The 23231-nt window shown below is 41.0% G+C and overlaps 1 protein-coding gene across 3 annotated transcripts in view; it reads right to left on the bottom strand.

Moving 5' to 3' along the window:
* The window catches only part of pex5lb (peroxisomal biogenesis factor 5-like b), a 38743-nt gene that overhangs the window by 1814 nt on the left and 13698 nt on the right, over positions 1-23231 (bottom strand). Inside the window, exons 2-11 of one of the 3 annotated variants that reach the window (XM_017496101.3) lie at positions 22606-22698; positions 19847-19958; positions 17087-17284; positions 15257-15386; positions 14400-14487; positions 11972-12058; positions 7341-7460; positions 4566-4709; positions 2222-2292; positions 1024-1242 (exon numbers count right to left, since the gene is read on the bottom strand). In XM_017496101.3, coding sequence (XP_017351590.1) covers positions 1024-1242; positions 2222-2292; positions 4566-4709; positions 7341-7460; positions 11972-12058; positions 14400-14487; positions 15257-15386; positions 17087-17284; positions 19847-19958; positions 22606-22698 — 1262 coding nt within the window. The remainder of the gene's footprint in view (positions 1-1023; positions 1243-2221; positions 2293-4565; positions 4710-7340; positions 7461-11971; positions 12059-14399; positions 14488-15256; positions 15387-17086; positions 17285-19846; positions 19959-22605; positions 22699-23231) is intronic. The other 2 variants (XM_017496103.3, XM_017496102.3) reach the window with 2 other exon arrangements.

The raw sequence follows: 23231 nt of genomic DNA, 5'->3' as shown, positions 1-23231 counted from the left end.
CCCTGTTAGCCTCTTGCCATTATTTTACACCATCACATGGTTATATACATGTCCTGGGCTACCAAAATGAGCAGGAGGGTCTGTTGGCACTACGCAGATGGTGGTTGTGTCTTTGAGCGAAACAGATGGATATATATATATACATATATCAATTCAAAGACAAGTTTCTGAATGGACATCTGGTTCTCAAAAGTAATTTCCTGACAGCACTCCAAGAGTTTTACTCACACATCCGGTACATTTAGCTTCTGTTACTCAGCTAGCTAGCATTAGGAATGAAAATTACATCTAGTACATATTTTTTTATAAATATGACTATCAGCTCATAAATTCTGTTAGGTTAGCTCATGCTAGCTAGTTAGCTGACAAAATATGACTTTCTTCTTCCAAACTGAAGTCTTCCATATATGGGCGCGCCCATTTATAGCCTGCCTATTTAAAGCTGTTCTCATCTCCATAATTGAACACAACGACACTCCCACATTTCCATATATGGACTTCTGTGGTCTGCGAGCTTCAGTTAAACCATGTGACCTATTGCACAGTGTAATGTAATCTCTCTCTCACACACACACACACACACACTTTAGATTTTTCTAAAAGCGCACTGTCATGGTTGTAAAGATAGTGTTAATACTAATACCAAATCAAATCCTTTACTCAGAAAGGCTTTGGTCCTGTTGAGGTATACTATGAGACATGCTAGCTGATACGCTAGCGCAGAGATATTTAAACTGAGCTAACGGAAAAAGCTGAGCACTTTCTTCCATACTGAAGGATTATTAACTGTCCTATAGACACTTACCGGCTTTATTCCTTAGTACAGTATGGGACGGTGCGCTACCATTAGCTTGGTGCTAACATAGCAGGAGAAATAATGAAAAGCTACTTATAAAGGTCACACCCTAGTTTTCGCATTGCTAATTTGACTAGTAAGAGGGAAGTAGTAAACAGTGCAGCTATCATCATTCCTTCTTCCCAACGTGTTATAGATGCGATGTGTAGTGTGAAGCTGGAGCGTACCATCCGAGAGTGGGGATGGGGGAGACGTTTGAGCCCCTGCGTTGGGGCAGTGGTGAGCCGTCCAGAGCGCTGCGCTCCTGCAGGAGGGGTGTGTATGTGGGGTTGTGTGTGATCCAGCGGTGCAGAGCCTCACATGCTTCCTGCTGTCGTCCTGCGTTGGTCAAACTCACCGCTAGTGCCATGAGAGCGTTCAGGTTATTCGGGTGCAGCTCCAGACACCTGCGGACATGAGAGAGAGAGAGAGAGAGAGAGAAAGAGAAAGAGAGAGAGAGAGAGCGAGAGAGAGAGAGAAATATATGTTCTGCATGAAAGAGGGGTCAAAAATGTATGTTTTCTAACCTTTTAATCTATCTATCTGTCATTCAGTCATTCTATCTATCTCTCTATCTTTCCAATCTATCTATCATTCTATGTATGTATGTATGTGTGTATCTATCTATCTATCTGTCTATCTATCATTCTATCTCGCTATCTTTCCAATCTATCTATCATTCTACGTATGTATGTGTATCTATCTATCTATCTATCTATCTATCTATCTATCATTCTATCTATCTCGCTATCTTTCCCATCTATCTATCATTCAATGTATGTGTCTATCTATCTGTCTATGTATGTATGTATGTGTCTATCTATCTATCTATCTATCTATCTATCTATCTATCTATCTATCTATCTACCATTCAGTCATTCTATCTATCTCTCTATCTTTCCAATCTATCTTTCATTCTATGTATGTATGTATGTATGTATGCATGTATGCATGTATCTGTCTATCTACTTTTCTAACCTGTCTATCATTCTATGTATGTATGTATGTATGTATGTATGTATGTATCTGTCTATTTATCTGTCTATCTATCTATCTGTCTGTCTGTCTGTCTATCTTTGTGGGATGTTTTTTAGATTTCCATTTATCCACAGGTCAGCGTTTTATTGACGGATACAGTGTGGCCTGAAAGAGAGCCTCTGCGCAGCCTGTGCTGCTCTTATTGCTCATGTTTCACGGCTTAGCGAGGATTTATGTGAGATAAAGGGAAGCACGTTAAGGCATGTCGTGCTGTTTGTCGTATAGCCAAAAAGCACATAATCCTCCCTGGAGGAAATTAAAATGGTGAATGTGTGTCAGGAGTACCCCGCCTCTCTGGAGAGATGAGCTGAGAGCTCGGGCGTTTTATTCTGTACAGTCTTCGCTCACCTCTGAAGGCAGACGATGGCGGCCTGCTCGTTCTCGTTCTCCGCCTGCGTGGTGCCCAGCACCTGCCAAGCCTTCAGAGAATAGATAGATCGATAGATAGATAGATGGATGGATAGATAGGTTCATTAAGTGATTAATTCATTAACCATCCAGATTTGTTCAAAACTTAGCAGTAGACGTATATGCTTATGCAAAAGTTTGTGCGCCCTGTATTTCAAACCCTACTTTTACTGCATATTTATTATTTATTTTCTGAATTCAACCGATTGAATCCTATAAAACAACGACAGCAACGATCTGTAAAAGATTTATGACTCCTTTCCAGTTGACCTAGGGCTGGGCGATATGATGATATCATCTCAAAAGTGTGATCAATCATATAAGAATACACTATTGTGAGAGATTGTGAGTATCGTGATTGCTTTTAAGAAGTTGTTTTGGTCCTAATTATTAGCTATTTAAAGAATATTAATGTAAACCTAGCTCACATAGAGCTCTGGGGATTCCTTGACAGTAAACATGTGTATATTAGATATAGACGATATGAGACTACAGTGGTGCTTGAAAGTTTGTGAACCCTTTTCTACATTTCTGCATAAATACGACCTAAAACATCATCAGATTTTCACACAAGTCCTAAAAGTAGATCAAGAGAACCCAATTAAATTTGTGAGCGGTGAAAGTATGCAAACCTTTGCTTTCAGTGTCTGGTGCGAGCCCCTCGTGCAGCAATAACTAATAATAATAATAAATGTTTGCGGTAACTGTTGATCCGTCGTGAACATCTGGCGTGGAGGAGTTTCAGCCCGTTCCTCAGTACAGAACAGCTTCGACTCTGGGATGTTGGTGGGTTTCCTCACATGAACTGCTCGCTTCAGCTTCTATAACATTTCTACTGGATTAAGGTCAGGACTTTGACTCGGCCGTTCCAGAACATTCACTTTATTCTTCTTTAAGCGTTCTCGTCTAGAACGACTCGTGTGCGCTTAGGATCATTGTCTTCCTGCATGATCCACTTTCTCTTGAGGTTCAGATCACGGACAGATGTCCTGACATTTTCCTTTAAAGTTCGCTGGTATAATTCAGAATTCATTGTTCCATCAATGATGGCAAGTCATCCTGGCCCAGATGCAGCAAAACACCCCCGAACCGTGACACTACACACCATGTTTCACAGATCGGATTAGATTCTTATGCTGGAATGCAGTGTTTTCATTTCTCCAAACATAACGCTTCTCATTTAAACCACAAAGTTCTACTCGGTCTCATCTGTCCACAAAACATTTCCAGTGGCCTTCTGGCTTGTCCACGAGATCTTTAGCAAACGGCAGAAGGGCAGCACTGTTCTTTTTGGAGAGCAGTTTTCTCCTTGCAACCCTGACATGCACACCATTGTTGTTCAGTGTTCTCAAGATGGTGGACTCGTGAACGTTAACATTAGCCGATACGAGCGAGGCCTTCATTTGCTTTGAAGTTCCCTTCGGTTCCTCCTTGCCCGTGGAGTGATCTTTGTTGGTCTCCACTCCCGGGGAGGGTAACGACGGCCTTGAATTTCCTTCATTCGTACACAATCTGTCTGACTGTGGATCGGTGGAGTCCAAACTCTTTAGAGATGGTTTTGTAACCTTTTCCAGCCTGATTAGCATCGATAACTCTTTCTCGGAGGTCCTCAGAAATCTGCTTTGTTCATGCCATGATGCACTTCCACAAACATGTGCTGTGAAGATCAGACTCCTTAAATGAAACGGCGTGCTCACTCGCACCTGATCGCCTTCCCACCGATCGAAAACACCTGACTCGAATTTCACCTTTTAAAAAATTAACTGCTAATCCTAGAGGTTCACATACTTTTGCGGCTCACGGAAATGTAACACCCGATCATTTCCCTCAATAAATAAATGGCCGAGTAGGACATTTTTGTCTCGTTTGTTTAACTGGGTTCTCGCCGCATATTTTCTCCGGTTTTACTTTCTCTTGAACATCTCCGATAAGATCATTTCCATAAGATAAAATCTGCAATTATGCTTCGGTCATGTTCAGTAGAGGAAGTGAGCCAAGCTCATTATGAGTCATGTCTTAAGAATTCAGTTGACTCACTTCAAGCAGAAATCTAAAATGAGTCATTTTTGGACCCAAATGGAAGAAGAAGAAAAAAAAAAAGGTCGTCGTAATAAAATATAGAAGCGGGTATGACATGCTTACGGAATGGGTTATGAGCTCGATATTGAATTAAACTGCATATTTGATGATTTGCATTTATACCAGGGAGTTCATGCAGAAAGATCGGAATGATCGCTAGAGTTTCAGCGCCTCTGCTGCGAAATAACACATCCCGTGAGCGTACCTCGGAGTCCTGAGGGTCCTGTAAGATGGCTGCCTCCAGCAGCTGGACGGCACTGTTCAGGTCGCCCTCTCTGGATTTCTGCAGCCCCTCTTCGAACGCATTGGGCCAGTCTTTATACGGGTTGTTCATGTGGAAAAAGTACCCCTAAAACCAACACAAAGGAATTAGATGCCTTACGATGAAGCGTTCAGAACATTCTGAGAAACCAAACCTTAGACACAGTATATATACACATCTATAGCGCTGCCCTGTCGGTAGGGGGAGAACTTCCAAGTGCAGGAGTTGATGAAGTGAACTTACTGTTTGTTACATAAGGAATAAAACCCTTTGGCGACATGCTGTTACAGGAAATAATCAACGGCGTGCTAGTGATATTGCGCCGTAACATTATAACAGCACATCTGGAAGCATTTTATTCCTTTTAAAACACAACAAGCTGCCAATTCTTACAATTACTTCAGCGATTTATTTATTATTGTCTTAGAACGACGTTGTATTTCTTATCCTTTTACAGCTACATTTAATGTTGTGAAATCGAGCTCGATCGTCTCGTCACTTACGTTAAAGCAGCTATAAACAGTCGTTCCCTCACCAGCCTCTGGATTTTTTTCTCTCTCGCGCTTGAAGGTAATAAGACAAAAAAGCACAGCGCAGCTCGTCATGTTACAGAGAATCCGCGACGCGTAAACGCCTCTGTCCTGAAGATGTCGGAAAACCTACAGTCACTTTAAGCTTTAAGTCTGTCTGTTGCAGAGTGCTGGCACTGGAGACTCCTTTCCATAAATCTTTAATGAACATCTCCGTACAGAAAACGTCACCATATTAACGATTACGCGGGTTTTTAATCTGTTTACGTGGAGCGTCCGCCGTACAAACCCCCCTGAACGAGCTGTTACTATAGAAACAATAACATGTTAATTACTCAGACTGCGATTTGTCTCGCAGCCAGAAATACAGTCCGAGCTGCTGTTATAGAAACGCAACCTTCTGACCAATCAGAACGGAGCGGTCAGAACATCATCGCTTGTGACGTCCGTCACGTTAGCTTTAGAATCCTGTAAATAAACACACGGTGCCGAAGGGCACACGAGGACACGGCAGAATCGTGTTGTAAATATTAAGCCCGGAACATTGATTTGCATCAGCGAATCTTTACACCCGTAGTAAAATAGAGTTAGCGATTGATATTCCACGCTCATATCGGAAGAGCAGGACTGTTTTTACTCTTTTAATAGAGGCACCGTGGCAGAGTGCTGATAATTGGATCACGCTGGGCTCTTTAATATTGCAGGGAAACTGGAATCATGCTCACAGAGAAGCATGTGGTGAAGAGAAGGGCACGGAGCTCAAAGAACTGAGGAAAGAGTGTTCGATATGTAAATGTCTTCTAATTTCCAAGGCCGTTCCGAATCCTTGATTAACTTTCATTCCTTCATTTATCCGCAATTCAATTTCTTTTTCCGGTTATTCCAGTTCTTTTATTATTTCTTTTTTTTCCTTTTTTTTTTTTTTTTTAATTTTGCATTAATCAAAGTAATTACCTTTAGTGTTATGATTGTATTTCATTTCAAATGGTATGATTTGGCACATGCCAACTTAACATAACACAGGGTTCCCGCTCCAAGACAAATGTAAAATTCCATGACTTTCCCTATATATATATATATATATATATATATATATATATATATATATATATATATATATAGATAGATAGATAGATAGATATCTTTATTTATATCTATATCTATATATCTCACATTTTACCTAATACATTTGACAAATTTACAAGCAAAATTCCCTGATATTCCAGGACTTAAACCCCAAAATGATCAAATTCCCTGACTTTCCATGACTGGAATAGACTATATTACATTTCCATGATATTCCAGAAATTCCATGAATTGCAAAAGAAGCTAAACGCAAATAAAACATCAGATAACATCTTCGGTGTTAAAACGATGTAGAATCTCTGAGTTGCCTTATAAGGAAAAGGGGTAGGGCTTATCAGCTGTGTTACAGCTAGGGGCAGGGCCGGATTCTGGCCTAGAAAATAGTTAACAAAATCCTCAGGAGAGCTAAAATGGAATGAAAAATGTGGACGGCAATCTGAATTGAAGAGTTTACAAATCTGATTTTAAAATGTATTTATGTTTATGCCTTTATTTGTTTTTGTAAGTGACAGTTTATAGAATTGTAGTCCATTACAGGTCTACTTTAAACACACACACACACACACAAAAAAAAATTACAAATTGCCCCTTTAAGTGAAAAAAACCCTACGTTTTTTTGGGATCTTGGCGGGATTTCAGTCGGATAAAAGCACAAGAGTATCTTCATGAAAAAGACAGCAGCTCTGCGATTTTGATCAAATCATAACCGCAGCCACACAGCTGTCGTAGTTTAAGCTTGTGATTGCTTTGTGTTCAACATTTTATGCCATCTGGTCTCACACACACACACACACACACAATGATGAGAAAGAATTTTAGATGAGAGGAAGCATTAGCTGACATCTGCAGTCTATAACCTTTGAAGTGATAATAGAGCTTTGTATCAGTTGTGTTTCATTCTGCTTACACAAAAAGCATTGAGTACATGAGAGGCTCCTTTTTTTCTTTTTTTTTTAACAGTATAATGGTGACTTTCCTGCTTCCCAGCTGGACAAACGTGTCTATAAACATCATGTTACGTGATAAGAACTATCCTGCTGGACTACAGCGCCCTCTGATGGAACTACAACGCATGCTACAGCTGCTGATTGGCTGATTGTACCGTCTCACTGGGCGAAGGCTTGGCTGGGACCTGGCCTTTACTCTCCGAGTCCTCCAGCCAGTTTCGTCGAGCGAGTTCCTCCAGCTCGGCCTGCATCTTATCCCAGAACTCGGTGTCTGACTGGAGAGTCCAAGAAAGAAAAGAAGCGTAAAAGATCTCTGAAGTGGACATTTTCTGCTATATATATAGTTCAGAAAACGACAGACTTTCCTGAAAACAAATATGTTTCTCTTGTTCATGTTCTACAAACAGAAACAAATTCTGGTTCATTTATAATTTCTCAAAGAGTTCCATTTTTCCTAACATTTTGTAGTTGAAAACCCGCAAAAACATGCAAACTTATTTATTAACACGTTCTACAGAACTCTGAGACTTACACGCAAGCATGAATGTGTGCAGTCCTGGGAAAAACCCTTCACACTGTGAAATTTAGACATTTTGTACTATATATATATATATATATATATATATATATATATATATATGATACAAAGTATATATATACTATATATGAAAAAAGTAAAAAGGGAGAAATTTACATTTCAAGCTATCTTTCCAATTCTGCTTGTCATGAAATGACGGTCCTAGCGTCCTAGCCTAGCGGGCGGACAAATCCGAAATGCGGATCGAGATCGGGAACAGTACACGGGCAGAGGTCGGGGGACGAGCGGATAACGATATCGGGGGTTATCCGTACACACGAACGAGGAAACAGAACTAGATCGAGAACCGAGAAACACGAGGGTTTAAACACACTTAACCAAATCAAGGGGCAAACTGAAAACAGGTGAGAGTGATCAAGACACACGAGGGATGCAACCAATGACAATACATGAAGAGACAGGACATGAATCCAAACAAAACACGCGTTGGCAACGCAAACAAACACGCAACGACGTGGAAGAGTGCGTAGTAATAAACAGTATGACGGTGAAATCTATATCTTTATGATAATTGATAATTAGCCTTTATTGATCACAGTTACATATGCACAGTGAAATTCTTTTCTTCGCATACCCCAGCATGTCAGGAAGCTGGGGTCAGAGCACAGGGTCAGCCATGATGCAGCGCCCCGGAGCAGAGACGGTTAAAGGCCTTGCTCAAGGGCCCAACAGTGGCAGATTGGCTTGAACCCCGACCTTCCGATCAGTAACCCAGGGCCTTAACCGCCAAGCCACCACTGCCCCCTGTTTCGCATGCGTTTGTATGTAATGCCGTGTGTGTTCGTGTGTGTTCCATCAACAAAACACCAGGCCTCATATACACCGCATTATATTTGTGTTAATGCAGCACTGAGTTTAGGCTGCAAGGTCAAAAGGTCAGACATCAGTTCATGTTACACAGCGGACGGGATCCAATATTACATTTATGGCTGGATTGCGAAACTAATACTCGGATTTCATACTGTGTGCGTGTGTGTGTGTGTGTGTGTGTGTGTGTGTGTGTGAAATTGCTCAGTCCAGATTCATCATAGTTCCTAACCTGAGCTATTTACAGTCATTTACTGCTTATAGATAGCTTGCGAGTGCTGAGAGGGAGGATTGTCATTACCAATGACCCCGCATACTAAGTGTGTGTGCGAGTGTGTGCGTACACATATCCAGCCCCTTGTGAGGACCAAAAAGATCCGAAAGTCTTAATAACGATAGTGGGATAGTGTCAACACTGAAATCCTGAGACAGCTCCCTTTATTTCTGTTAAAAAAAAAAAAAAACACGACAAAACAAAAAAACCTTGACTAATTCGCTGCACACCTTCCCCAAAGAGATTCTTAGGCCGCTCCAGCTCGTCGGATCACGGACAGAAGAAGACTGATCATCCGTGCGGCGAAGGATGTCGAGGTGCTACTTAGGAAAGCCTGGTTGCGTACGCTGGCTTCCAGGATCCGTCTCAAAGTGGCCGCGGCACTCATTTTATAGAGTATTTACTTGATTGAAAAAGTGCAGAATTAAAATGACGTGTGTATGGGAAAAAGTTCGGAAACGCTCACTTTACAAAATTCTCCCTTTTTCCTTTTGCACCAAACAGACCGACGAGTCCAAGTTCAAATGACATGCTGGACTTTATCAACGCGAAATCAGTGACTCGGTTTTCCACCCTACAGAGTACGGATGATTGGTCGTATGTCTTTGCTTCGTTTTTGATGAAAAGACCTCACGCGGCGGCACTCGCCCGACCATCAGAGTCATTCGTCTATTCTCGAGTGCACTCAGGCTGCTGTCATGGATGTTTAACCTTCACTACCTGTTCTGTTCACCACCCAGCACAGGGTTTCCAATAAATCCACATCCTCTCAGTGATGATCAATAAACACAAAACCTGCACCGTGTTCGGGAATCCTCCCGATGCCTGGCGTGTGTGCGTGTGTGTGTGTGTGAATAGACAGAGATGAAAATAAGATATGCGGGGAATGTAGCAGCCACTATTATTCTGCATCTAGATTCATGAAACTGTTATACGGCGCCATAACAAGGCGATGATTTGAGCTCAGTTGATATTTTCCTATCGTTTTGAGACACTAAGGATGATCCAATTAACTTCCTTATTATTCTTATTACTCAGACGTAATCGGTGGGTTTAGTTTTACTTTAACTGGCGAAAACGATGCTTCACAAATTTAATACCTGCCCTTCGTCACGCTAATTTGTTCCCGAAGTGACGTTCAGATGTCGTAAATCACGCTGCGTGTGCAAAAGAAATCGATTTGCATTCATTCCGCTCTGCGCACGGTGGCTTAGCGGTTAGCACGTCCGCGTCACACCTACAGGGTCGGGGGTTCGATTCTCGCCGCTGCAATGTGTGTGCGGAGTTTGCATGTTCTCCCCGTGCTGCGGGGGTTTCCTGCGGGTACTCCGGTTTCCTCCCCCAGTCCAAAGACACGCATGGTAGTCTGATTGGCGTGTCCGTAGTGTACGAATGGGTGTGTGAGTGTGTATGTGAGTGTTCCCTGCGATGGATTGGCACCCTGTCCAGGGTGTACCCCGCCTTGTGCCCGATGCTCCATTTGATAGGCTCCAGGTTCCCCGTGACCCAGTAGGATAAGCGGTATAGAAGATGGATGGATGAATGGAACTCCGCCCTGTATTTTGCTCTTTTTGGTCAAAACACCACAAACCGCACGAGACAAACACGTCAAATGGACAACTTGCGATTTTGCTCAAGCGAAAGACGCACTCCTCTCTCGATTCTGTTGGGACATCGTTTTGCTTTCAAATTTACTTATCGAATTTGCATCTTTTTACACGTACGACTCTTTACTCTTTTGAATCAGGCTTCAAAAGTCACTAACTACATTCGTGGTCAATGGAAAATCGTGTCCGTCTCCACGGATGTCAGATTCTTCCTTTAGCCTCGTACGGTTTTATTTCACGGACGATTCCGATTTTCTGAGTAATTTTACTTTTGATTGTGTTTACAAATCACTTCATTTACTGCTATTATTAACAATAATGCAATGCTAATGGATAATAATGATAATAATAATAATAATAATAATAATAATAAGTAGAAGAAGAAGAAGAAAAATGTCCTCTCAGGTCTACTACAATATGAGACTCAGCATGCAGTATAGCTGGGACTTAAACCCGAAACCCCGAACAGTATACAGGAACTGGGTATTATATTTTCCGCGCATTGTTCTATCAAATCCAACATGATGTAAAGATTTGAATGAATCAGCTAAAAAAAAAATAAAAAATAGTCACAGGGTAGGAAAGCTGAGTCGCAGGATATCGACTGTACTCTACCTTTGTGCTTCTGTTAAATATAGCTACTAAGTCAAGTCTAACATCGCCGCTCCGTTACATATAGCTCTGGATGGCATAAAGACAGCTGTAATACAAAACTCCAGTGCGGTAAACAGTAAGCATAATGCTGATGAGGAAGAGGAGCTGACATCATCACAAATTACCATCCTGCAGAAATGCGCCGGCTAAAATTACAGCGATTATGCAGGTGTCACTTCCTGGATGGGCCCGAGTGTACGAATTGAAAGTTTCGGTGCAGTATATCAGGATATGTACAATGAGTGGCCATATACTACATAGGTGACTTTGTAGGTGTATAATTACTCACTGTATGATGCACTGGACAAAGTTTCGCCGCCTCCAATCAAGGGAACAGAACCACAATAGGACCCGTCGATATTATTTGGAGAGTGGATTCTTTTCCTGTGACGGTGGAGCTGGGAGACGGCTATATAATATAGTTATATATTTATATATAGTTAAAAAATATATGTCCATCGTAAGGACTCAAGAGGATAATTGCTAGTTTTATTTATTTATTTATTTATTTATACTGTATATAAAGCACATTAACCTTGGAGGTTGCTTAAACACGTATTAAACATATGCAGGCCTGACAGCATAGAAGACAATATCCACTGTTGTTTGCAATAGAAAGTACAAAATACCCATAATGCACTTGTAGGAAATAGGGAGACATTACATGGTCATATCGTTCAGCCCTAATCCGTGTGGGTGTGTAATGTTTCCTTTCATTATCGAGTTTGTGAGGGAAATGTGGCTGGACGCCACGAAGAGAGGTAATTTTTTTGAAGCTGAACTTGGTATGCATGTGTGTGTGTGCGTGTGTGTGTGTGTGTGTGTGTGTGTGTGTGTGCCTCTCACCTCCACAGCAGCTTTGGCTCGCACAAACTCCTCCTCCAGAGAGTGCTGCCTGCCGAACAGAGAGCTTCCTAGTCTCAGCTTGGGCCTCTGCACACACAGATGGTCCCACACACACACACACACACACACACACACACACACACACGTGCGCGCAAGGTCAGTCAGCAGTCCCGACCTGTAACACTATCTGTGCCCTCGTGTATGTTTTGATGAATCTGCGATATAAAAGTTTGAGGACAAGTCAGGAGTTTTGTAGCTTTGTATATTCTTAAAGGAAACGGAGGGATGTAACTGATGTAACTTGATAGACTAGAAAACGTTGTTGGCGTTAAGGGAACGGTCCTCTCCTGGCTCAGGTCTTATTTGACTGATCGTTATCAGTTCGTAGATGTAAATGGAGACTTCTCTATGCATACTGAGGTAAAGTCTGGTGTTCCACAAGGTTCTGTTTTAGGCCCACTACTTTTTACTTTACATATACTACCTCTGGGTCAAATTATTCGTGAACATGGAATTAGCTTCCACTGTTATGCTGATGATACACAGTTGTATGTTTCAGCGAAGCCAGAGGACAGACAGCAGCTTAAATAAAGCTGAGGATTGTGTAAAAGACATTAGACGTTGGATGATTATTAACTTCCTTTTACTTAATTCTGACAAGACAGGAGTACTTGTACTAGGACCACGTGTAGCTAGAAGTAATCTTTCTGATTACACAGTAACTCTGGATGGACTTTCTGTTTCATCATGTGCAGCAGTAAAAGAGCTTGGAGTGATTACTGACTCCAGTCTATCGTTTGACGCTCATGTAGATAATATTACTAGGATAGCCTTCTTTCGTCTCAGAAATATTGCTAAGATGAGAAACATATTGTCACTACATGATGCAGAAAAGTTAGTTCATGCTTTCCTCACCTCTAGACTAGATTACTGTAATGCATTACTGTCTGGATGTTCCAGTAGGAGCATAAACAAACTCCAGTTAGTCCAGAATGCAGCTTCTAGAGTCCTAACTAGAACCAAAAGATACGACTACATCACCCCGATCTTATCCACACTGCATTGGCTCCCAGTGAAATCTCGCAATTTATGATCCGCCATGTCTACTTCGATCAAAAGGTGCAGGCTATTTGTTGGTACCTGGAATAGTGAAGGCTACAGCAAGGGGAAGAGCTTTCTCTTATAAAGCACTGCAATTACCACAAACAGTTTTGCACTCAAGCCTCCATCGGTGAACAGTGGAGACGTTCAACAAAACAGACCGGATGTAAAAACTGTAATGAACTTTCCTGGTTACACAACTGCACTATTTGAGCGCGTAGTATTAGCACATTTATAGTAGGGACTTATTCATATTCGCACTCTCCGGTGTGACCCAGATGAGGACGGATTCCCTTTTGAGTCTGGTTCCTCTGGTTCTTCATATCGCCTCAGGGAGTTTTCCCTCACCGTCTGGCTTCCTCATTATGGACAAATTCATACATTTCAAATTTATATTCTGGACGCATATATTTCTGTAAAGCTGCTTTGGGACAATGTCGGTTGTTAAAAGCGCTATACAAATAAAAGTGACCTGAATTGAATTATAACCGACAGGTGAAAAGCTTGTGCGTATAAAACGGCCCCATCGAGAGCCAGTCGAGCGTGTCAGGAAGTCTTTCGAACGGCCGTTATAAAGCGCACTACGTTGGAGACCGTTCAGAAGTGTGCATTTATTATGGAAGAGGGAAAAAATTCGATTGAGTGCATTAATATATACCTTGTTTATGTTCCAGCTGGAACTGCTGTTCTAGAAAATGAACTCTTTTTACCAGAGGCCAAAAATGGAATTCGCATCTGTTTTGAATTTATTTGCGATGTCACACTCCATAGCAGCGGTTAATGGCTCATGTGAAAGCAGACACTCAGTTGCAGTTTTTCTTAAGTAATTATTTTTTTTTAACCTAGCCTACTAGGTTTAAGTGTTATAATCTTATTGTGGCAGATTATATAGAGTATACAGTGTTTTAATATCAAAAAAGCTGTAGTTGTAGTGCTGTCTGTTTTATCTCTATACTGAGGTTATTGGTGTGAATTGTTTGGCCAGCAGGGGGCTCACACCCATCCCGTTTCCCACCACGATACCCGGTCACCATACTCTACACACAGAAACCCAACAGTGTCCTGACTACTCTTATAACGAGCTCGCGACCATAAAATAATTCATAAAATAATATTTAATAATAAAATTTGTTCGTACTGATCGAAAAATCTCCGATAAGTAGATTTGGAATGGAACGCCAGTGTACTGCTCGAAAGGGTTCATCGACACCATCTGACTGGAGAATTTCCCAGCGCAGTGGGTGAACGGAACGGAACGAAACGAACTGCCGGTGGGTTGTGAAGAGTGTCGTGAAGGCGTTGCGGCGGTCTTCATAGGAACCTGTACCTGCGATGTAGGCCCGGGGTCAGACTCCATACTCATGCTCATCTCCAGCGTGTGTTTGTTTGAGAGGTTGCTCTTGAAGTCAGCAGACCTGCAACGAGAAAGTAAAAAAAAAAAATGTTCGGTATCAAACAGTGTGATTAAATTCGGTTGCTTTAACGGGCGCGGCTGAAAATCGTACCGCACAGTGCTACAGATTCTCCCACGATTACCGCCATTAAGCGGCGTTTTCAAATCATGGTTTTTCCTAAAAGATTTTTGAAACGTATGATTATCATTAGGTGTAGAGATACTTTCAAACATTACAAAGCACACCTTGAAGAGACGACAACGTTTAGCGGAAGTGTACGTGAATTACCGTTCGAAAAAAAACCAAAACATTTGCCTTAGTTATACATAATGTATATGTATATAATAAGAATCATCCATCCATCTTCTATACCGCTTTATCCTTTTCAGGGTCACGGGGAACCTGGAGCCTATCCCAGGGAGCATCGGGCACAAGGCGGGGTACACCCTGGACAGGGTGCCAGTCCATCGCAGGGCACACTCACATACACACTCACACACCCATTCACACACTACGGACACTTTAGACACGCCAATCAACCTACCGTGCATGTCTTTGGACTGGGGGAGGAAACCGGAGTACCCGGATGAAACCCCCGCAGCACGGGAAAAACATGCAAACTCCGCACACACAGGGGCACGGTGGGAATCGAACCCACTAACCACTAAGCCACCGTGCGCCCACTAATAAGAATCAGTGGTGCAAAAATGTTTCTTTTTTTCCCGGTGACGAATAAAACCTGCACTCTATTAGAACGATGTGAAGTTACATTTCCGAGTTGAAGTCGTACCAGAGCAGCTCGCTGGAGGAGTGATGTGAGGTGCACCTCTTCCTCTCGTACCTCCACTTCCTCCCTCCGTCCCAGGCGCTGTCCGGGTGAAGGCTCACCTCGTCCCATCTGTCCCGGGGTGAGCTGCTCACTACACAGACAGAAGAAGCAAGGTGTTGAAGCAAGGGATTTCCCTTCTGCATAATTCTACTGTATGGATATCCACAAGAGTGTTTATTAACCGATAGTAACAACTTACACTTAGACTTGTACGAAAGACGCGTTTAAAAAATAAATAAATAAAAAAACGTGTGTGTTTGTCGATTGTGAAGAGACGTTTAAAGCACGTTTACGGAAGGCGTCTCCGGTGCCAGTCAGAGGTCAAGCTTTTTTGTTTTCAGCACAGGTCATGTTATTGGAAAAGGTATTACCTCTGTTCCGTCTCACAGGCTTTATATCTAGCCATCCTGCGTGAAAGTTTAAAAACTCTCATGAAAGTAAAAACGTTTTTTTTTTTTTTTTTAATTATTATTATTTTTCGTCCTGAAGCACACCGGAAAAAATATTGCCAGATGAGTCTTTTTTTTTTCTTTTCTTTTCCATGTTTGCTCGGATCCTGGAATCTCAGCGTGAACACGAGCTTGTGCTATTCAATGTAAAATATAAAGCAGCATAATGCTTAGCTTGAGGCTGTCTACTCGATAAGGCGATGAGAATAGAGCTTAAGGCTTGTCTCTTGCCTTACGACACAGTTTTTCAGCTTGGGTTATAAGGACGCGGAAGCGGTTTCCGAGTACAGTGGAATGATTTATTTATTTATTTATTTATTTTTAAAACAACCGGATGGCATTTAGTTTACTGTAACTTAAAGCAATCTTTTGAGAAAGTTTGTTCGGTAAACCAATGTGGAGTGTACAGATAAATATTCTTAAACTAGAATAAACACATTCGACTTGATACTGTGTGAGAAAACTGAATGGACAATCAGTCATCACTTTTCTTCACCGTTATATCCGATTTAATAACCACTGAGCGGAGCGTGAAATACATCATCACTAAAAGGCGGTCAATCGTACGGAAAATACGTGTACTACCAGGAAAGGACAAAAACTAATTACAGGAAAAGCACGGATTAAAATAAGCCCCTAAGGGACCTCTTTAAACGATTGAAAGTGGCGTAAAAGCCCGCAGTAATAATATTCGAGTCAGCATATGCAGATTAGAGGAAACACCTTGAATAAATGAATGACAGGTCATTACATCACAGCGTCCGTGTGAGGAATATGTCTTTAATAAACACTCAAAACCGACGGCGATGAAACTGCAGCTGTGTTGAGAATTTTAAAGCGAATACGGTGTGAAATATTAAAAATGTCTGATATCAAACCTGAGCGGTTTAGTAAGCAGCCAGAAAAGGTTTCACAGAGTGGTCGGTGTGGGCGCGATTTAATTCCTAATATTCGAATAAGCCAATTTAATTGACAGAAATCTGGAGAATGTGCTAGACGTTTATGCAAATGTCGACCACGCCCACTTTTTTTTTTTTAACAAATCAGCCGAAAACTACGCCGGAATGAGAAAGGATATTAACCTAATATATTAATGATGTTAACATATGTAAAAAAAAAATAAAATAAATAAAAATAAAATATAAAGTAGATTTACAGTGGTGTGCAAAAGTATTCACCCCCGTAAACCTTTGCACAATTAGTCTCGCTCGATTTTTTTTTTTTGTATCACTCGTATATATTGTATAGATTCACGATATATAATCCCCGTCAAGTCCATTTCAGTTCCAGGCAAGGGGGCGGAACTAATATTTGAAAATATTCCAAATTCACCGGAACTCACCTGAGTCTAACGAGGCTCTCTCGGGGTTCAGGTGTCCAGGAGAGAGCTGCTCGGTCTCCACCTGGATCAGCTCCGTCTCATCCGTCTTCTTCCTGCGCAGGCTGTTCTTGGAAGAGGCGCGAGGGCTGCGGCGCTCCCAAGTCCACCTCCTCTCACACGGCTCGCTCAGGTCCACCAGGTCCAGCGCTGTCGAGATGACTGCGAGAAAGAAGTGACGCTTTTACCCCCACATGTAATCAGTCAGCTAACTAGTAAGTGAAGCTTACAGCCTCCAGTTGAACAGCGTGCAAACCGCATATCTGATTCCTCACACACTCTCGTCGCCTTAAACGGCCTTTTTGGAGTCGTCCGGCGTCTCCGATAGAGTTGCCGACGTGGTTTCTTACACTGTACTGTTATCTATAACAATAGACAAAAAGACAGTTGCGGCTCCATTGTGGAGCTGAAACAGTTTATTTCTCAGCACACAGTCCGGTGTCACTCCACACCAGCAGCACACTCACGTAGAAGGCGTGGTCTAAAGTCTGAACGTTGGATTGCACTTTAAAAGTGTTTTGAATGACAACATTTTGGCTGTTTTATAAAATGCTACATGAACAAATCGTGTTCATGAGCAACGTGCAGAATCTTAAACTGGTAGCACCTAAGCTTCCATAAAGTGTTAGCTACATTAGCCTTGTAACTCACGGTCTGCAACTATCAGTACTGGCATCTGTTAAATGCTCCAACTATTTGTATTTGTGTCTGTATTGGGATTTAAACCTGAAGTGGGCGTGGCCTGAACCAAAAGGGCTTTTTGTTTAAAATAATAATAATAATAATAATTGTACATATTTGCCTACGCTGTCTAACAAATTAAACTGGTTCTATTTCCGTCGGAATATATCCGATTGCTCGCTCACACGAAAGAAAAACCTGCTCACGTGACTTTCTTTAAAAAAAAGCGCACCTACTATTTGAAATGGATAGATAGATAGATAGCGCAGATAGATAGATAGATAGATAGATAGATAGATAGATAGATAGATAGATAGATAGACAGATAGATAGATAGGTATATATATATAGATGGATAGATAGAAAGATAGACAGATAGATAGATTGATAGATAGAGCAGATAGATAGATAGATAGATAGACAGATAGATAGGTAGATATATAGATGGATAGATAGAAAGATAGATAGATAGATAGATAGATAGATAGATAGATAGATAGATACATAGAGCAGATAGATAGATAGATAGATGGATAGATAGAAAGATAGATAGATAGATAGATACTGTAGATAGATAGATAGATAGATATATAGATAGGTAGATATATAGATAGATAGATAGATAGATAGATAGATACTGTAGATAGATAGATATATAGATAGGTAGATATATAGATAGATAGATAGATGGACAGATAGATAGATAGATAGATAGATACTGTATATAGATAGATAGATATATAGATAGGTACATATATAGATAGATAGATAGATAGATAGATGGACAGATAGATAGATAGATAGATAGATAGATAGATAGATAGATATATAGATAGGTAGATATATAGATAGATAGATAGATGGACAGATAGATACTGTATATAGATAGATATATATATAGATAGGTACATATATAGATAGATAGATAGATAGATAGATGGACAGATAGATAGATAGATAGATAGATAGATAGATAGATAGATAGATAGATAGATGGACAGATAGATAGATACTGTATATAGATAGATAGATATATAGATAGGTAGATATATAGATAGATAGATAGATAGATAGATAGATAGATGGACAGATAGATAGATACTGTATATAGATAGATAGATATATAGATAGGTAGATATATAGATAGATAGATAGATGGACAGATAGATAGATAGATAGATACTGTAGATAGATAGATGGATATATAGATAGGTAGATATATAGATAGATAGATACTGTAGATAGATAGATGGATATATAGATAGGTAGATATATAGATAGATAGATAGATAGATAGATAGATAGATAGATAGATGGACAGATAGATAGATAGATAGATACTGTAGATAGATAGATGGATATATAGATAGGTAGATATATAGATAGATAGATACTGTAGATAGATAGATGGATATATAGATAGGTAGATATATAGATAGATAGATAGATAGATAGATAGATAGATAGATGGACAGATAGATAGATAGATAGATACTGTAGATAGATAGATGGATATATAGATAGGTAGATATATAGATAGATAGATACTGTAGATAGATAGATGGATATATAGAAAGCTGGATAGATAGATAGAGAGATACAGCAGATAGATAGATAGATAGTTTATTACTGGCTCAAAGACAAAAATTGTTTTAAAAGCAGCAGAAATGTATATAATTCGTTATTTATTTATTTATTTATTTATTCGGTAGATTACTTTGTCTTTATCACTTATTCTTATTTTGAATTGAAAATATCGCCCTTAAAATGCCCCTGCGTGAGACAACAGAAAAGCAAGAGAAGTAATGAAACATTTTCTGTAACATGAACAGATGCAAACCCCCCCCCCCAAAAAAAAAAAAACCCAAGCCATCTTGCTGTGAGCACGATGTAATCTGACACATCAGTTACTGTATTTCTGAGGATTTTGGAAAAATCTGGTGAGGGCAGAGTGACTAAGAGGATAGGATGAGTTGACAAAAAAAGGGAACGGAGAAACAGATGATGGATGGAGAGAGGGAGAACAGATGAGCGAGCAGGAACCTGCTGTGTTAGAGGTGACCGGTCGCGTGGCTCCATCGCTCTTGCTCTCGCTCTGGAAGTCGTCGATGGAGGGGCTCAGCAACGGTCGGCTCTCGTGGTGTTCGCTGCCTAGCTGTAACACAAACACACACACACACACACACAATAAGCTGATGCTGTCATACTGCTATGTTATACAGCATATCCTCAATGACAGACATTAATATGAATATTCCTGTGATGAAAAGACAGTTTTGGCGTACAGAAAATAATCCATGCCAGTTCCTATAACACGAATGCTTCCATGGAGTTTCCTTTGGCTGTCTGCCATAATCAATAGCGTTAATAACATTTGGTGGATTTCAACATTTATTCAAACAGCAGCTGTGAAATCTGGATAAACAAGCTGTTATTTATACACACTGACCCGCTGGACATGGATATCCGACATGGATATCTCTGTCAACACCATCGTTACCGATCAAACTGAATCTCATTCAACATCAAACGTTTACCACTGGGAACCATTCTGAAGCGTCGGACACGGACTCACACCACGTATGTGCTCGTAATCGGTGTTGCATCCTCTCGAGTTTTTACTGGATTACCGTTTTGAGTGTTCTGGCTTAAAACGGACGTTTAATGTTATTCGTCATGTTGTTCAGTATAGCCGAGCACCACGTATCATCTGTCATCTGACTGAAAATCTATCTGAGCATCCCGTGTACGATGCGATAAAGTTCACGACAGCGCGATACGTCGCCCTTGAAAGAAAGAAAAATTCTTTTCCAGCGACAGCACGCTCTGAAGCGTGTTATATTCCTGTCACGCGACAACGACGTGTGACAAACAACTAAAGCGATGTTTATTCAAGCGCACCTATTATGGTTTTGAAACGCGCCTAATTTTGTTTTAACGCTCCCATACGATAGATTTACACGCATCCGAGGTCAAAGAAACACTTCGGCGTGCTCGTAATTTAAACTGCAGGGTTACCATTCCCCCCCAGTGTCACAAACGACTCGTTCAATGATCCGTTCTAAAGGATTCGTTCTTTCAGAGAGCATACTCTGCTCTGATTGGTCAGTCTGTCGTGATTGGTCTACCGCTGCCAGCGAGCAGCCGATGAAGACCAGAGGCGGGGCTTTTTGTGACAATCCTACGTAGGTTTGTACAGGAAGTGAAGTCTGGAATCACTGACGAGTCGTTTCAGCTGTTCAGAATCGGTTCCTTCTTTTGGGAGTCGATAGCTCCGTTTGACGTGCGCGTTGATTTTTGAAACTTTGCAGACGTTTTGTCCTGCGTCCTGAAGACGTTTCCGTCTTGAAAAACCTACCGACCATTACAAAGAGGGAAATGCAGATCCGGTTTAGAAATGATATGTGAGTGGATTACGTATTCATCATAGAGAAAAGCGTATGGAAACAAGCCTGTTTAATAATGCGCATGTTGCTTTAAATCAGAAGCTGCTTCAGCTCTATAAGCTGTATCGATCCGTTCCGTCCCTCATCCTCATCCTTTGGATATCTGCCAGTAAAAATTTATGTGGACTATCCAGAGCGATAAAAATTGCAGGATAAAGATGGCCTTGACATGGGCTGCCACTGACGCCTCACTCTATAACTCACATAAATAGATAATTAACTCACACATACTGACAGAACACTCTTTTCTGTCAGGCCTGGAGTGATTTTCTAACTCCTGCATTGCACTAGGAGTGTTCATATGATGTCTTGTGGACTATATGTAAGCATCTGTTATGGGAAAGAGCTTATTCAGGGCAGATTCTTTGATTTGAATCTGCAAAAAAAAAAATTTTTGTTTTTTTTTTGTCCGATATAATTTCTGTCATATGATTCTACAGTTCCTGAAATAAATAAATAAATAGATAGATAGATAGATAGATAGATAGATAGATAGATGGCCTTCACACGGACTGGCACTGACACCTCACTCTATAACTCACCCAAACAGATAAGTAACTCACACATATTGACATCCAGATTCACACTCTTTTCTCCCAAGTCTGGAGTGATTTTCATGTCTATCCATAAACGATATACTTTTTCCACACCGTTCACACCATTCAAAGCCACAGAATGTACAGCTCATAATTCATCTCCTGAAAACTGACCCTTTGGCACAAACCAGATGGGACAAAACCCCCATACCGTCCATATAGGCTTGGCTGACACTTTCACTTTTTCAAAGTCACTTAGGTTGAAGGTGAAGCGTCTACACGGCAATGCTTACGATATGATACAATGAAACGATAAAACTACTAGAATATGTCCAAGAATATTCAAAGTCACTGTGTTACCGGTTTGAATAGTAAGCTGTGTCTTTTATTTTCCAATTCCACACTTCCACAATCCATGGATTTTGGAAAAACAGTGGAAAAACACAAGCATGGAACTCCCCAGCCATCATGGATTCTCAGAGGCGGAGCTGCATGGATGAGAGGTGTGGTCAAGAAGAAAAGAAACCAATCTAAAAAAAAAAAAAAAAAATTTCTAGAGCCCAAATTCTACCCTCTGCACCTTTAAATAGCTGCTTATGGCGAACACTTTTATCCAGTTCACTGCTGAGCTATGGATGCTAATATTATAGATAGCTCCCTAATACCTGGAAAATACTCATTCAACAAATGCTGCTATAGCGCTGATCTTGTGATTTGAGCTAATGAAAGCCACCCAAGTGAACTGAGCTAGCAAAGACTTTGGTGCTATTTGCGCAAGCTAATCTGATGTCGTGTCGGTGGGTGTGTGTGTTCAGCCCACCTTGGTTGTGACGGTGAGGAGGGGGTTTCCATCTGAGGAGGCCTTACGTGGGAACTCCTTCAGCATCATGGCAACCACCCTCGAGTCTTTCCCCTACAACGGTGAGATCAACAGTGAACCGGGTCAGTGTGCCACCAAGTTAGCATGGGCTCGAGTAGGCATGTGTTGATCATCGATTACACTATTCAGCATGCAGGATATTATTACCGTGGAGACTTCGCAGTGTCTGAGCTCGTACGCTAAAAAAAAAACACTTTTGGGCAGTGTTTGGGATCCAGAAGTGAGCGGTTTCTAATTAAGAGCCAGCAGTAGGACAGCTAAGATTGAAAGCAGATGCTCGGTTCGACAGCTAGCATGTTCTTCGCTGTTGTTTTTGTGGCAGAAATCACAAAGTTAAGCTAGCAAAGGTAACAGACAGACAGGGTGTATGACGTGGTAGCTAGTATTAGCTAGCCAGCTAGATTTACTGGTTTATATACGCTTCGATACAAGAGCTAATCACAATTATATAGGTAAATAAATGAATATTATCTAATTTACATCAGCATGCAGCTGTGTAGACCTTTACGATTCTCCGAGCGAGCTCTCTGGGACCCCTAGTGGTCCAGAATATATATCCATGAACA

Source organism: Ictalurus punctatus, chromosome 20 (genome assembly GCF_001660625.3).
Source record: "Ictalurus punctatus breed USDA103 chromosome 20, Coco_2.0, whole genome shotgun sequence".
NCBI lineage: Eukaryota > Metazoa > Chordata > Actinopteri > Siluriformes > Ictaluridae > Ictalurus > Ictalurus punctatus.
The sequence above is the reverse complement of the archived record's forward strand: the minus strand, read 5'-3'. Positions and strand labels throughout refer to the sequence as shown.